This window comes from Meriones unguiculatus, chromosome 15 (assembly GCF_030254825.1).
Source record: "Meriones unguiculatus strain TT.TT164.6M chromosome 15, Bangor_MerUng_6.1, whole genome shotgun sequence".
Lineage (NCBI taxonomy): Eukaryota > Metazoa > Chordata > Mammalia > Rodentia > Muridae > Meriones > Meriones unguiculatus.
Genome location: NC_083362.1, coordinates 10,345,936 through 10,363,210, shown reverse-complemented (window position 1 = coordinate 10,363,210; position 17,275 = coordinate 10,345,936). Strand labels below are relative to the sequence as shown.

The 17,275-nt window shown below is 36.9% G+C and overlaps 1 protein-coding gene across 1 annotated transcript in view; it reads right to left on the bottom strand.

Moving 5' to 3' along the window:
• Positions 1-17,275, bottom strand: part of Smchd1 (structural maintenance of chromosomes flexible hinge domain containing 1) — a 112,906-nt gene that overhangs the window by 23,997 nt on the left and 71,634 nt on the right. The window contains exons 29-34 of the mRNA XM_060368153.1: positions 16,398-16,565; positions 11,512-11,637; positions 9,416-9,495; positions 8,874-9,031; positions 7,495-7,607; positions 6,435-6,499 (exon numbers count right to left, since the gene is read on the bottom strand). Coding sequence (XP_060224136.1) covers positions 6,435-6,499; positions 7,495-7,607; positions 8,874-9,031; positions 9,416-9,495; positions 11,512-11,637; positions 16,398-16,565 — 710 coding nt within the window. The remainder of the gene's footprint in view (positions 1-6,434; positions 6,500-7,494; positions 7,608-8,873; positions 9,032-9,415; positions 9,496-11,511; positions 11,638-16,397; positions 16,566-17,275) is intronic.

Sequence of the window (17,275 nt, the reverse complement as noted above, 5' to 3'; positions counted from 1 at the left end):
GTAAATAAAGTGCATTAACATTGTTTCCTTTCACAACAAGCAAATGAATAAGAGATTTACTAATAATGCAAATATTTTCATTTACTTAGTATTTACTTTGGATTTATTATCTCTCTGAATGATTTGCCTTCATGTCTCATATACCCTGTGTGTACCATTATTAGTCAATAGGTGTCAGATCCCCTGGTACTCTGGATCTGAAGTAACAGATGGTTGGGTGCTGGGATCCAAACTCATATCCCCTAGAAGAGCAACAAGCACTCTTAGCGGCTGAGTCAAAGCTCCAAGCAAGTATTATTTATAAATATGCTCAATCCTAGAACCCTCTTCTATACTTGTTCACACAAGACCCAGAACAAAGACTCTAAATACAGTGAAAGTAGAAATAACAGTAATATAAGGATATCAAAATAAACACAAAAACATGATGACTTATGTGTTCTTTGGATTTTGCCTCATTTCTACATTATCACTTTCCAACTAACAGCTTTACAATTCAAAGTTATAGGCCATCCTCCTAACCTTCCACGTGACTTTTTAGGCATTAAAGCATTATTCTTTTTCTTTTTGTTTTTCAAGACAGGGCTTTTCTGTGTAACAGTCCTGGGTGTTCTGAAACTCTTTGTAGACTAAGTTGGCCTCAGAGTCAACAGAAATCCTCAGGTATTATTTGTAATGTCTGACTTTATGTAGTCAGGCTGTTTACTGTGATTTAATTATTAATAAGAAATTCAGTGCCTTTTAAGAGATACACTTAGTCTGTTTGAACCATAGTGAAAATATGAAAGTAACAGTAAAAATTAAACAGCTGTTCTCTCAAATGGCAAAAAAAGATAAGAAACACTTCTCTGAAAAGTTATGTTAAAAAATTGCTTACAAATCTTTATGAGGCAAAAGGCATAATAAAAGAGGATGGGCGCTCTGAGGGTTAGATTTCACTCTTAGACTGCATTCCTCCTGGGAGGCAACTCTAGAGCACCAGATTCCCAAGGTAAATGCAATCCAGCTCTGAATTATCTTCATCTCCAGCAGGAGAAGCAAATGTAAACCTTCTCTGGGCAAGGACTATTATTCTCAACAAACAATCATCTCCACAGATATTAATGTCTAAAAGTTAAACAAAATGACAATAATCAAAAATTAAAAAAAAAAAAAAAAGCCGAGTACATGAAGAAGCAATGGAACTAGACTGAAAATGGACAGAAACATGAGACATCCTAGGGACTTAAGGGGGCTCTAAACAGACCTTAGCTATTCAGGCTGAAGAAACATAAATACATAAAGTGGTACACACCTGTAATCCTAGCTTAGCAGAGACTGAAGCAAGAAAAATCAAGAATTGGAGCCCTGACTGGGTGATATAGAAACACCCCCACTCCACAGACACACCCCCTAAAGATGAAATGAACGCAGGCCATGCCTGTAGTCCCAGTGATTGTATTTAATTGTATTTAAATTAAATTAAATACAATTTAATTTAACAGTGCTTTAAATGCACAACAAAAAGAAATGTAAACCGGAAGAAGAAAAACAATACAGATGCTGGATCAGTGTATTTCTCAAGAAGACAGAAAACACAAATATTGTTTGTTACATATTAGTTAGAAAACATGCATGCTGTAACCTCTAAGGAAACCACTCACAAAAGAACAAGAATCCTGTAACTACCAATATACATAAGTGAGTTTTTCTTTTCTTTTTCTTTTTTTTTAAGACAGAGTCTTTCTACATAGCCCTGGCAGTCAGTCTTTGAACTTACTTTGTTACCCCAGGTTGGACTCAAACTCACAAAGATGTGCCTGCCGCTGCCTTCTAAGTGCTGGGATGAAAAGCACCGAAAGTCAGGCTTTATAACTACCAATTTTCCACAGAATGGCAAGTACTACTAATTTACCATACAATGGCACATTACAAACAGTATATCAAGGTGAAATAAAGCAAGAAAGGAGAAAGGAACAAAAAGAATAGAATTGGGCTAGTGAGATTGCTCAGTAGATAAAGACGCTTGCTACATAAGCCTGTCAACCAGAGCTCAATGCCAGAAACCCAAGAAAAGGCAGAACCAGAGAATCAACTCCACAAATGTACACAGAAAACTAAAACAACCTAGGATCAAGCTCAAGAGATGGCTCAGTGGTTAATAGCATTTGTTTGTGTAAAGGGTCTGTGTTTAATTGCCAGCAATAACCATGGTGGCTCACAACAATCTGTAACTCCAGTTTCTGGTGTTTTCTTCTGAGTCACAAGAACCAGGTATATTTGTGGTGCACATAAATACATATGAGTAAAACACCCATGAACATAAAATAATTGGAAGAAAAATATTTTAGCATGAAAATGCTATATAGAAGAAATTTAAAAATCAGCAACATAGTAAGAGTAAATACATCAAACAGATGTGTACCCAGTTTCATAAAACGAATATTATAGTCACACTTTAACCCAACACACAAGTAATGAGTGACTGCAATATTCTTCTCTCACTAATATAAAGATTATCTGAACAAAAATTAAAAAGAAACACTGGAATTAAACAATGCCATAAATCAAGTTGAACAGACATATATGGAACAGTCTATCCAAACACTAAAAAACTGTTTTGTTGACAGCCCATAAAATTTTCTCTAAAATATTTCACATATTAAGACACAAACAAGTCTCAACAAATGTAATAAATAAAAATAACGCCTTGTTTTATCTAACCATAATGGAAAGTAGGATATCAACAGACACAGAAAATAGATAAAGCACATTAACTCAATGCAATAAGAAGTTCAGTCCCAATTTATTTCTAATATCAGAGATCAGACCTCTACTCTTGCCTGATGCGTCTAAAACAAAAAGGGGGAACTGTAGAGAGCTGCGGAATGCTATGCCTTAAAGATGGAGCTGGTTTCCACCTTCCACCTTCCCGATGGTGAGTGCTCTCTGTCACGAACAACTCCACATTTGGCTAAGGCCGAGGATCTGGCTTGCTTCCATGTATGTGGACCTATCTGCATTGCCCCCGTGGCACGCCTGGGTTGGCTACCCAGAGGCTATTTAAGCTGTGGGGGCTGGCTTTCCCCGGGGTCCGAGGATTGTTCAATGTTCCTGAATAAACTGCATTGAAAAAAAAAAAAAGAAGTTCACTGGGGTTGGAGAGACGGCTTTAGCAGTTAGGAGTGTGCCCTGCTTTTTCAGAGGACCTTGTTAAGTTTCCAGTACTCATACTGGTCAGCTCAAAATCACTACAGCTCCAGTTTTAGGAGGTCCAAATGCCTTCTCCTGGACTACAAGCACTTACATTCATGCAATATATAGATATAGATATACACACACACGTACAACACACATTTAAAAAAAAATAATAACATAACTTGCATATGTTATATAAGTATAAATATGTATGTGTATGGTGTGTGGTGTATAAAATTATTCACCAAAGAAATCAAGAAGGGGAAAAATTTCTTGAATTAGAAAATAATGAAAGTACAGCATACCAAAACCTTTGGGATACAATGAAGGCATCCTAAGAGGAAAGCTTTCCACTCCAAAAGAGAAAATTAAACTCCTTGGTAAGTTCTCTGCTCATTTTGCATTTAATCAAAGCAAAAGAAAAGTAACCATTAAGCTTACTATTTTATAAGGTAATTTTAAATACACACACGAAAATATGAACATTTTAATACCAATTTATATCACTTACTAAGAAAAAAGCGTATGTGGATAATGTCAATCCAAGAAGACATGGGATATCAAATAAAAATCCCAGTGCCAGCTGTGAGTCAGCAACAGATGAGTTGCTATCCAGGAACCCCAGAACAACTCAGGCCGTCATGCTTGCACAGCAAATATTTTACCAACTGAGTTATCTCCAGACTCCAGAAATGAAGAGTCTGAGAAAAAGATACCTACCCAAAGAAAATGCTCAACTGTCCCCTTTTGTGTTGAGAATGACATTACATGACCATTGTCATCGTAAATACTAAAACTCCCAGTCCACTAGCAAAAAGCAAAATAAAGCAAATGAAGAAACAATGTCAAAACCAAACAAACAAAAAAACCCAACAAAAAATAAATAACTACAGGAAGAGAAGGCAAACACACAAACCTATCACAATTTATGGATATTTGAAACAAAAAACTAGAAATTAAGGAGTTGAGCAAAGATACTTATTTAAAAGGTCAAAAGACAAAAACTAAGTGAATTTCTATACCCATAATAAACAGAACATAAATATCCTTAATAATCCTGTAAAAAAATGCCCAACAGTTTAGGAATTTAGAGAAAGATGTGCAAGACTTTTTAAAAAACCTGTAAAATACTGTAAGAAAATGTCAAGAAAGCAATACAAACATATACCATAAAAGGAGACTGGAAGACACTCCCAGATTTCTATCCTCACAAAAACCTAAGCAGTTTACCACCTGAGTTTTATTATTAGAACCCCAATTTCTAAAATTTAAGTGGTAAAACAAAAGGTCAGGAATTGTATGAGAAAAATGGGATATTAGACTGCTAAAAAATTGCAGTATTGGGAAAATGCAGGCAAATAAGCTAGTAAATCAATGTGTGGTTCAGAAATATGCAGACATATGAATGAATTCATGATTTATTTTTATTTTTTAAAGAATTCTTTATGTATATGGGCATTTTGTCTACAAGTATGTTTGTACACCAGAGGAGGGTATCAGATCCTATGGGACTGCAGAGAGACAGTTGTGAACCACCATGTGGTTGTAGGAATTGAAACCAGGATCTTAGCCATTCAGCCATCTCTCTAGTCTCTGGATTTATGATTTATAACACAACTATACTGAAGATTATTCATCATTTCAACAAATATTTTTGTACATATTTTGGAAAAACATCATGATCATGAAATTTATATCACATACCAAGAAAATAATTGCAGTGGGGGTGTAGTTCAGCGGAAGAACGCACATTTAATAAATGTGGGACTCTAGGATCAATGCCGAGTCATATTTGTTCTAACCCTAGGCCCCCAACCCCCAAGAAAATCAACCCAAACTATCAAAGCAGAATCAATTTCAGGTATAACAATAAAGACAGTTAACACAGCAGATCTAAAGTGTTCTTAGAAAGACCTGTTCACAATGTTTGCCCTTCCTGGCAACTGTGAGGTTAGATTTATGAGTTATTTTGTACTTGTCAGTATGGCTTATACTGATCCAAACACTTGCGTTACTACAGTTCATGCTAAATGCTTGCTTTCTCCTGGAAACCTGCAAATATGGTATGTGCTGTTGAGAGACTGGCTATATCAGCCCCGGGTAACTTGATAGTGGAGAATTAAAGCACACTCAGGAGATGCAGCAGCAGAGGACACTTTGAAGCCTCTAACTGCTTTCTCTTGGATATGAGCACGAGTCTTCTCTTCTGCAGATGTTGCTCTGTGACCTTTGCTGTAATAGTCACAGTAGTGAGTGAAATTACACTGAGTTTAGTGGGTCCTTACTAGTGAATCGTAAAACCAACTGGTCATGGAATTACCAACATCATAATATAGAAAAAAAAATTTTATTTTATTTTATGTGCATTAGTATGAAGGTGTTAGACCCCTTGGAACGGGAGTTACAAACATTTGTGAGGTGCCATGTGGGTGCTGGGAACTGAACTCGGGTCCTTTGGAAGAGCAGACAGTGCTCTTAACCACTGAGTCATCTTTCCAGTCCCTAGAAAAATGTTTTTATAATCCCAATATATTGAATTCTTAGAGATGATTATTAAAAAGAGGTTCAACATACATGAGTTCATGAAAAGCTAGAACTTCTGTTCAAGAGAGCACAAAGAGTGCAAACACCAGCGTCCCAAAGAACAAAGACATTTAACAGAAGCTGTGGTGTCACATGACTAACCCCAGAACTGAGGAGGCTTCAAAGTTCAAGTCCACCCTGAACGTCTTTGTGCACAGTGCTCCCTGCGCAAGCATGAGGACATGAGTTCAGATCCCAAGCCTACATAAAAGAGTGGATGTGGTAACACACACCTGCAACCAGCACTGTTCCCTGACTGGCAAGCTTAGTCAAAATGGCAAGCTGCAGGTTCACTGAGGTCTGTTTCAAAAATAAAAAACAATAGAGTACAATAAAGGAAGACACCTGATGCCCACCTCTGGCCTCCATGAACACCTGCACGCACACACACAAATAAATGTTTAAATAAATACTGAGTGCTTTAATACCATAAACAAATTCTTCCCATACATTTACTAGGTTCTAATGTTAATACATCGTAACGTTCCTCAACCATATTTACAGAACAAACCAACAACATGGCATTCTCCAAACAGCTTCTGAACAAAACATTAAGAAATAAAGTCAATATTTTCTTCTTGACCATAAACTACTTTACTTTAGGTAAAAATATCACTAACCTGAATTACTCTATCCTAAGCATACATAAAAATATGAAACTATTTAACTAGTACCTGAAATAGAAGCAGCCTTCTTCCTTGTCATTATCTTTTATTTTATTACAACTAAATGTTTCTGCCTAGAAAGGGAAAAATAGAGAGAGAAAACAAATGTTAAGAGAGTATATTCAGGATGAGAATGTATACATGTGAATTAATGAACAGCCCTCATCTGGATTTACACATTTACAGGTACCACAAGACCGCTCTCCTAAACTAGTGAAGATTCAGACTGGTAACTTGTAGGGTATTAAACAGGTTGTTTAAAGGAACCATTCATACTGAAGTGGATTATTAGACTGGGTGTTCTAACAAGTTTGGGACTGTAGGAGAACCAACGGCTGCGAGTAACTAGATAGGACTTGGAATGTGCTTCTCTGAGCTGAGACATGTAGTTAGAAACATACGCACTACTGAAGATTTTGAAAATATCAGGCCATGGACATGCCTCAATGCATAAGAGAGCTTGCTGGGAAAGCATGAGGACCCAAGTTCAAATCCCAGAACTAACATAAAAACTGGGCATAGATGCATGTACCAATAGCCCCAGCATTGCTGTGATGGAGAGTGGAGGAATCCAAGATCTTCCTGGGTGGCTAGCCCAGTAAGTGAGCTTTTGTTGTTGAGAAATCCTATCTAAGGTGAATAAAGAAATAACAGCGCATCAAACCTCTTCCAGTATCTACAATTATGGGTGCATGGAAGTACATATCTGTGCACTCACATGCACGCAGCACACTCATAATGTATGTACACACACATTCGTCAAAGAACATACAATTTAAAATTTGAAAATGCTGAGGACACGTTGAGAGGGTAACTTTTGATATATCAGATGAACAATATTTAAATTATTTTTCTTTCTTTGTCACTTGTTTTTTGTTTGTTGGTTTGAGACAGAGTCTCTCTATGTATTCCTTTCCTAGCTGTTCTGAAACTATACAGACAGGGCTGGCCTCAAAAGTCACAGAAATCTGCCTCCCCAGTACTGAGATGAGAGGCCTGTACTACCATGCCTTGATGGCTAAGTAAATCATATTGTTTTTAACTTCTGAACTTGCTTGCCGTTACTCACGTTTGTTGGTGGCCGGCTCAGGCTGCTCAGCTTCCACATTTTCATGGAAATGCGTGTTGGATTAATATTTTTGATGACACTACCACTTTCAGAAATCACACTAACCATAAAATCTGTTATGTAAACAAAAAATTTACTTATTTATCTAATAATATTCTCTTAAAGAAAGTAAGACTATTCAAAGACATGAAACAAAAAGTAATGACAGCATTACTTAACCAATCTCCAAAAAGGATTCTAGGTAACTATTAATCACAACAGACAACATTTTAAGGCCAAGTCTGAACATCAAGTTCTCCTAGATAAATCTAACAAATTTATCTTCACTTATAATATTTCCTTGTCGTAGCTTCAGTTTGCCATGACGTAAATTTAATCTAGCATGCAAAACCAGGATGGCATTGACTGTACGTGCTTAGTACCTGATAATTAGGCTAACTGGTCACAATACTATATGCCAAAAGAATGGAAATATTTTACTTCCTTTTATGCTTTAAAAATGTAAAGTAGCTAAAGTAGTATATGTAACATCCCCCCATGACGTTTACCATCTATATGCAACATTTTGTACCTGTTATTTTAAAAATCTAAGAAAAGTTTTTATTTACACCAGATTTGACACAAAATTTATAAAGTATAAAACCTATGGATATATGTATTTTAATTAGTAACAGTGCTAAAAACGATTTTAACCTTAACCTTTTGGTTTGTTTCTTTCTCTGCATATAAGCACGCATAGGCAATCATCTCTTCAAGAAACAAGATTTGTAGATACTTCCTTGAATAAGGGACATACTAATCTCCTGTTGGCAGCAATAGCCAAAGTTTATGATTACTGAGCCATTGCAGACATTAGTCTGCACTTACTGAAAACTGTAATATCATGATTAAAACAAAGATTCTAGGTGGATAGTTATTCTGAGCTAATTTAATACATCCTAATGTAATTTATCTCTACCTAATTTAAGCTAAGCAGTCCTGGTTCCAACAGCTTTAAGATAAAATCACAATACATATAATAAAGCTGAGCTACATACTAGTTACCATTTAGTTTTTGTCTTGTTTTTCAACTCTGTGAGACAGGGTCTTGCTCTGTAGCCAAGGTTGGCCCTAAATTTGCTGCAATCCTTCTACCTTGGCTTCCAAAGTGCTACACTAGTCACTGGCTCCCATTTAAATTACCTTAGACTATCATTTTACATATGAACATTCAAAGACTACAATAAGATGAGGGGAGAAATTGCTGTCTTATGTATTTTATCATTTAAGACAATGGCAAGCATTTTAAAAATCATGCTGGACATTAAACATAATTTGTCCCATTAATATTACTATAATGGAGATTATCACTAAAGATTTTAATAATATCCAGTACTTACCAGTGAATATATCCCCTGCTATAAAAGAGGCATCTTTGTCATATTTAACATTGAGACGAATAGGTTTTTCAGGGTCTGGAAGAATCATTAATTTAATTGTAGGTCCTTCAATGGTACTTTTATTATAGACACCTTTAACCTGCAAAGTATGTTCTCCCCTAACAATAATGGAAAAAGAAGGATGAGGTTCAAATCACACTGGTTAGAATCTAAAGCTAAATGTTTTTAGAAAACATCGTTATTCCTATCTGAATTAAAAGTCTTGTCTAGTACTGTTAGGCCACAGAGGAGAACTTTGCAGCCAGTCCTGAAAATACCTGACAAAAGGGAGTCATATGAAAGGGGAGGAGGTCCTCCCCTATCAGTGGACTTGGAAAGGGGCAGGGAGGAGATGAGGGAGGAAGGGTGGGATTGGGGAGGGAATGAGGGATACAGCTGGGATACAGAATTAACAAAATGTAACTAATGAGAAAAATAAAAAAAAAAAAAAAAAAAAGTCTTGTCTAACACTAAACCAATATCATAAAACTTTCACTTCTTACCTTGGAGCAGAAACAGTAAACACCCCCAAATTAGCTCTGCCTTTATCATCCGTTTTATGCTGTTGGTTTGAAGGTATTAGCTATAAATAAAATAAAATGGCTGATTAGTAAATTCTAGAAATCGATCAAGTTCTTTTCTATTACCTCTTTCAAAAATGTTAAGTTATATGTGCAAGTAACTATAAAAAATAAAAATTTCAAATCTACAATTACCCAAAATTATGTGATCACATGCTCTAAAAATCATTCAAACACTATCAAGTTATAGAATTCTATATTAACTGTACTGATATCAGCTAAATGTCAAATGAAGTATGTTTATAATTGGGATGTATGGAAAAAATAATTATATACATACATATACCCAAGTGTGGATATCAATGACTATATTATTTTCTTTTTAACTTTCTTGTTGTTTACTCAGGCATATGTGCTTTTTTTTAAGTCTCAAGTGTGCATCTTAAATTTCTGCTACAACACTACCTTCACAGTACTAAACAAAGGTTTAAAATTAATTGCCAGTGGCCATTTTTCCTAGTAATGGTTAAGAATCTTGGGGTTTTAACGTAGGCGTCTCTAAAATCTAGAACTGCGGCCATATTCTGATGGTGGAAATAATCACTATTTAATTTCCTTAGTAACAAATACTCAGAAGAAAAGAGTTCATAGGCTGCAGCAGCAGATCTCTACTTATGAGAACACAAAGAATACTTTACAGGCTGACAAACAGACCATGATTGGAAAGGAAAAAAGCGAGGTGTGAATGGAAAACCTGTCCTCTAGTGAGCCAGTCTAATTTACCTTTGGATCATTACCAGCCAGTCAGTTTTTTCTCCATTTTCCCCAATGGGGCCCCAAATTCTGATTCTAACTTTTTTTGATAGCCCTAAAAATCTTGATTTTCATTACTTTACTAGGGATATAAACCATGAATAGCATATAAAATTTTTGGTACTTTAATTTCCCACATCAACTTTTAAAATCAACTTGTGAGATCCTAGGAAATGTGGGGTGGGATTCTGTCTGAATTAATTGAATTCAAGAACTCTGTCAGTATTGTACAATATCAAGTATTCTATCACATCTATAAAACAGCTATGGAGTGACACTCTACTATCTGAACATAATCTCAGGAGCATTCTTCGAACTGGCAGCATTTTATCTCTAAATTCCCTTCAGCTATTGGTGAGTTGTAAAAAAAAAACAAAAACAAAAACAAAAAAACAAAAACCCCAAAGGAACAAAAAAACAAAACAAAACAAAAAACCCTCCATGGATGGACCTTCAATGCTTAACCTTATTTCTTTAACCTTGAGTGAAAAGGGCCTCCAAAACTTGCATCAGGAAGTCTCTACTAGATTTTGAACAGCCAGCTCTCCCAATACACATGGAAACAGTTAATACCTAAACTATGTGTATTCACATACGGTACAAGGCTATACTCGTAATTGCTCCAGCCAAACAGAATGAAGAGCAGAATGAAGAGCAGAGCTAGACCAGGCCAGGTCTAGCATCTCTGTCCAAGTTCAGGCAGCTCTTTGTAAGAAGAGAGAACCATCCTAACTGCAATGATGGCACCTTGCTACATTGGTAATATTCTACAAATTTCACGTCATCAAATATATACTCTAGCAGTGATGAAGATTACATAAAATTATCCTTTTGAAGTGAGAAGAAAATGTGATGCTGACACTGTCGGGGGGATACAGCACTGATCTCAGGAAGTACAAGAGGGAAGGAGGTGCTAGAGCACAAACAGATTCTTTGCATGCTAGAAATCAGTTTCCTACTTACTGAGCTACACGGTTTTAAAATACAGAACTTCTCTTAAAAATTAACTCATTTTTATTTTATGTGTGTAAGTGCTTTGTCTGCATGTATGTCTATGCTCCACCTGTGTGCCTGTGGAGGGGCAGAGAAGAGCACTGGATCCCCTGGAACTGGAGCTACAGATGATTTTAAGTTGCTATGTGGATACTAGGAACTGAACCTGTGTCCTCTACAAGAGCAGCAACTGTTCTTAACCATCCAGCCATCTCTGTAGCCCTGAGATACATACTCTGCAGTAAAAATATCTAAGGAAACTGGACACTTACCTTTAAACTGCTAGCTTTTGTGAGACTCAGTTTAATATTTGGGACTAATGCAGGGTTATCCCACTGATCACAAAGTTGAACGATGAGAGGATTCTGTAATTGTCTTCCATTAATCACTGGAATGGACTGAAACAGACACAAACATTTTAATAAGCACAAATAAGTATGTGCCAAACAATATAACTACCTGTATAATAATCTGTTATATTTATAAGTTGCTTCTTTTATCAATGAAAATAAATTCTGAAATGCCAATTTATCACAAATGACCTTAATAATCTGCATTTGACATTACTTGCTTCTAGCATAAATCTATAGTTTAACACTTATCAATTTTCAAGTTTTTTACACAATGACATTTAGCAATAATATTTAGCCCCTGATTAAAGATGGTACTAATAAACCATCCTGTCAACTGAAATGGAAAGCTTGTGAAATTCTAGAAATCCATGTATTGATGTATTAATATTGGATATATTCAAAGGATGCATTTTTAAGCAAGATACCACATAAAGCATGCGTCTCATAAATTTTTTAAAATTAAGGGTGAGAGAAATAAAAGTAAAAAATTGGAAGCTGACTACATACTTATCCATGTTTCTTTTATCTCCTCTACTCTCCTCCTGTCTTATCTGAGTTAACTGGTTATCAAACTAGGATACAGGCTGCCAAAAATGGAAGAAAAGTTAATGCTTTGTTATAGATAAGATATCTACACAAATAATCTCAACAGTGGTTACATACAATGCTTGGTTTACACGGCTACAGATGATTACCACCGAAGATGATAAACAGTGTGGATTTATAAATCACTGATAGTTTCACACACTGTCCACTCTGCTGCTGGTGTTAGCCTTACAGTGTAGTTTAAGCGGCCTTCTAATGTGGGTGCAGGCAAGCCTTGTCCCTCCTAAATGTGAGTGTGAATGCACCCTGCCAGTGACAGCCCACCTGCTTCCTAAGTGTAGCTGTAGACATGTTCCACCAGACTCAGCCGGCCCTGCCTCCTAAACGTTGGTGCACAGAGGGGTCAGTCACAAGTTCCTGGCCCACCCTAACTGCTTCTAAAGTAAACTGCTGCAGTAGAAGTTTTTCAGGGAAATAGGAAAAGATGCCAAGTTCCAACATCAAATGTTTCCGTTCTCTGTCACTTTTATGTTTTAGCAGCTTAGTATTTTAGTTTCCTCCTTTATAAAATGAGTAACACATGACTATATATGATGGCTTAAATGAGAATGGCCCCCATAGGCTCACAGACTCAATACTTGGTCCCCAGGGAGTGGCACTATTTGATAGGATAAGAGATGTGGCCTTGTTGGAGGAGTGTGTCACTGAGGGTGGGCTCTCAGGTTTCAATAGTCCCATTCTAAGAGGAATGCCTGTCCCTTCCTGTCACCTGAAGACAGCTACTCCTCTTCAGCATCATGTTTGCCTGCATGTTGCCATGCTCCCCTGCCATGATGACAATGGAATAAACCTATGAAACTGTAAGCCAGCCCCAATTAAATTCTTTCCTTATAAGGGTCATGGTGTATCTTCATAGCAATAGAAGCCCAAGATAAAATATTAATACTTTTTTCCTAATGACCACACTAGGTGATCTTTCCGTTCCCTTCTACTTGACAGCTACAAGAGAGAGCAACAATTAAATTAGGAACCTAGAGGACGATCAGATATTAAATGATTACTTTTTCAGTCTCATTTACCTGAAAACATTGATAACCACTAAATAATTTAGTTGCAGGTTTCATTTCAGTTTCAGTAAATACATATAATATTTACAAATAAATCTTACAATAATGTTTAATAAGCTGTCACTACTGTTTACATTCTACCTAGTCATACGAACTTCCTTTTCTACCTCAAAAGTTCAAAAGTTGGGTTGTTGTTTTTTTTTGTTTTCTTCTTTTTTTTTCGTAATACATCATTAAATTCTTTATTTGGCATCAAGAGTTATTGAAAAAGTGCTAATTTATGTAATATGCATCCAGATAGAAATAAATGCACTATCTTCCCCATGAAGCCCTTATTCAACACATTATTATAGAAAGAAGAAAAAAAGGATCTATCTGTTTTTGAAAACAAATTCCTGTAACTAATTTCTGTTTTTGCCATAAATCAAAAATGGTACTATTAGCCCAAAGCACAGGTGTAAGGTCCTCTTGGTTCCTCCTTGGGCTCATTGCGCCCAAACCTTGGTTACGCTAATTCACTGTCCTTCAGTGAGAAGTGAAAGGTGCATAGTTGGCATGGCTCGCATCTACAACCTTAGTATTCAGGAAGTGCAGACACAAGAGTGTTGTGAATTAGAAGCAGTCTGCTGCAGAGGAGACCGTTACTCCAAAAGTGTCACAACAGTCACAGTTTCTCATACAGAACACCAACAATTTAAAATTACAATTCTACCAAGTCAAAGGACCTAACTTTAGAATGGAGAGCTGGAGCTAAGATTTTTGTAGGTCATGGTTCTACGGTAATAATGTAATCTATTCTTGAAAAATGGTAACAGTACAGTGATTTGTTGTTGTTTTTTTGTTGTCGAGTCAGGGTATAGCTACATAGCTTTGGTTGGCCTGGAACTGTAATGTAGAGATTTAAATGTCTATATATCCCAAGTGCTGGGATTAATAGCAAACAGCAATACCATTCTCAGCCATCTTCTTTTTTAAATGTAGACCCCAGCCATAGAGTATAGGATGGCGCAGACTTGGGTTCCTATGGTTTTTAACTCCCAAGTGCAGGAACAGCAGGGATATGCCACCACACACAGTAAAGAAAGCCAATTTTAAAATGTCCTTGTGACCTTCTCTCAATTTGTTGGATAGGGGTGTTCAGAAGACCCTCAAAAACAATCCAGGTTACTAGCACTGATCTTGATAAGACCATATTTCTGAAGGGACCAAACACTCGGGTCTCTAGACATGGAGAAATCAAGCTTGTGCTATCCAGAGGTGAGACTGCTGCTCTTAATCCTGTTAAACGCATATAGTGTCTCACTGGCTTCTCCATTCCCATCTCCATGCCCATTTATTAACGCACCTCTCAGACCTCAGCCGAGAAATTTCTTTGTGAATGGTGGCCAATGAAGAAACTCACAAATGGTTGAAATGCAGAGAATAAATGTCTGCGGAGTGCTCAGTCATAAATGTGACATCTGTATTACATACTCCCTCCCCACCAAGGCTCAGGAAGCATCATGCATAAGAGGACAGAAAGACTATAAAAGCCAGAGGCTGGAAAAGATGTAGGTGAACCTCTGTCTTCTACACTGACAGCACCACTATACTCATAAACTCAAAGCAGCTGAGGATGCCTGCATGAGAGACAAAAGAACAAGCCAATCAAGATTCCAGTGTGGAGAGCAGAGCGGCTCCTGAGCCTCCATTGTTGATGGAGGAGCTACTAACAGTGGCTGACTTGTGGGAAAGGTAAAGTCAGTTTTCTTGGGGGATGAGGGCCCTTGTAGGTCAACCACACCCCAGCGTGGCTTCAAATGCATAAGCATATGGGGAGCATATATGGGGAGCATAGGTGAGTGCTGATCTGGAGTTAAGGCAGTGGTCTCAACCTTAGTAAAGCTGCAACCCTTTAATACAGTTCATGTTGTGATGACCTCCAACCATAAAATTATTTTTGTTGCTGCTTTATAACTGAATTTTTGGTGTTATGAATCATAATGTAAGTATCTGATATACAGAATATCTGATATTTGTCCCCACAAGTTAAGAATCCTGAGATAAGGGGCAGAGTAAAGGGCATAAACATGATTAAAATACATTGTACTTTTATAGGAAATTCTCAATAAAAACAATGTATTTTAAAATGTCATCACCATAGAACAGTAAGCATGTGAGATAATACATATATTATCATTAAGTCCATGTAGTCATTTCACATTATAAATACAGGTTTTTCCTCAACAAAAATATTTGATTTTTTTTTTTTCCTTTTCCTGGATTCTACGTAGACAGCCTGGCCTTAAACTCATAGAAACTCCCCCATCTATAACTCCGAGCATGGGCATTAAAGGGATGTACCACCATGCCAACAGCCTAAATTTACTGGATTCTAAAATTATCAGTGAATGAAAACCAACACAGGTAAGATAAGATGTTTGCAAAATTGGTATTTAAGACTTAAGTATTTTCATAGCTCGTTTATGTTGGTGCAATGATCTGACGTCTAAGGTTTGGATGCATTATAAAAACTTCAACAAAGCTGGAGAAGTGGCTTAACCATTAAAATATTTTGTTGGATCATGAGGCTCAATTTCAAATCCCAGGACTCCTGAGGGAGGATGCTGAACCTCAGCTCTTAGGGAAGCAGAGGCAGGATAGGATGGTTCTGGGGCTTGCTGGCGTCCAGCCTCATCAAGACAAGTCTCAGGTCCGGGGAGATACCTGGCTTAAAGGAATAGGCTGACCAACAAGGGAAGATTCCCAATGTGACATCTAGCCCGTGTGCACACCTTGCCACATGTGCATACTAGTGCTCATCTTCCATACACACTTACACACTCACACACAGGCTAATCTTCAAAGATAAAAAACCTACAATGGACCTTTTATATTACTATAAGAGAACAATGAAACAAAATTAGCAAAAATCAGCTGACTGATGAAATAGGTTTCTAGCATCATCAGTTTTACTATTCTAATTTTTATGCATGTCTAGAACACTTTTAAAGGTCTAAATTATTACATTCATAATTTCAGCAAGCTAGGACAAAGTAAGCAATTCAAATATAGGGTCATCTTGTTTTGTCACTGTTAGTTACAATTATTGTTTCTTCTAAAACAAAGTCTTATCTTTTCTAGTCCATCAAGACCCTGAAAGCAATTAGCCTGTGCTACTAACTCTTCCAATGAAGACATGAAGTTGCATACCTCTTTCAGCTCTGGCCAGTCGATAAGCAGCAGCTTGGTTGGAGGTCCAGAAACAAGGTGCACGCGAATAAAGTCAGAAAACTCTCTCCAAGTGAAACAAAGATCCTTATGCCCAGGAGGACCTGGAGTAAATCTGATGCCTCGCACACTTATACTCTGTGTGCTCGCCTGGTGAAGAAAAACACATTGGGAAAACACTAAGTTAGTATTTCTTGGTCTTTAAAAAAAAAGCATCATTCACAAGCTATTTCTGGTTAACAGACTGAAGCCATGACAACACTGGCATACTCCACTCTTTTTATAGTACAGGAAGAGTGATATTTTATCTCTTCAGTCATAGAAACGAAATCTAAAAGACTGTGAGTGTGTATATATATATATATATATATATATATATATATATATATATTTTTTTTTTTTACCTTATCTTCTCATAATTTCCCCTTTTCTTCTACAGGTTATCTTTTGATCAAAATGCTTATGACCGAGTGTTTAAAAGTTTTAGAGTTCTCTCAATTTTAAGGTCTATGTAGCTCTGGGTGGTCTGCAACTGTGCTATGTAGACCAAGCTATTCTTGATATCACAAAGGTCCTCAAACTTAAACAAATTTTCTTAGCTCTGCTCCCTAGTACTAGAAGTAAAGGCATGTGCCGCCATGCCTGGATTGAGCTCTCTGAATTTTGTAATATTTCTATAGACTGATTAAGATTCTCAATGTAGCCAGGTGCTGGTGGCACACACCTTCAATCCAAACACTGGGAGGCAGAGGCAGAGGGACACAGGCAGATCACTTGTGAGTTCAAGGCCAGCATGGTCTACAGAGTGAATTCCAGGACAGCAAGGGCTACACAGAGGAACCCTGATTAGAATGCCCATA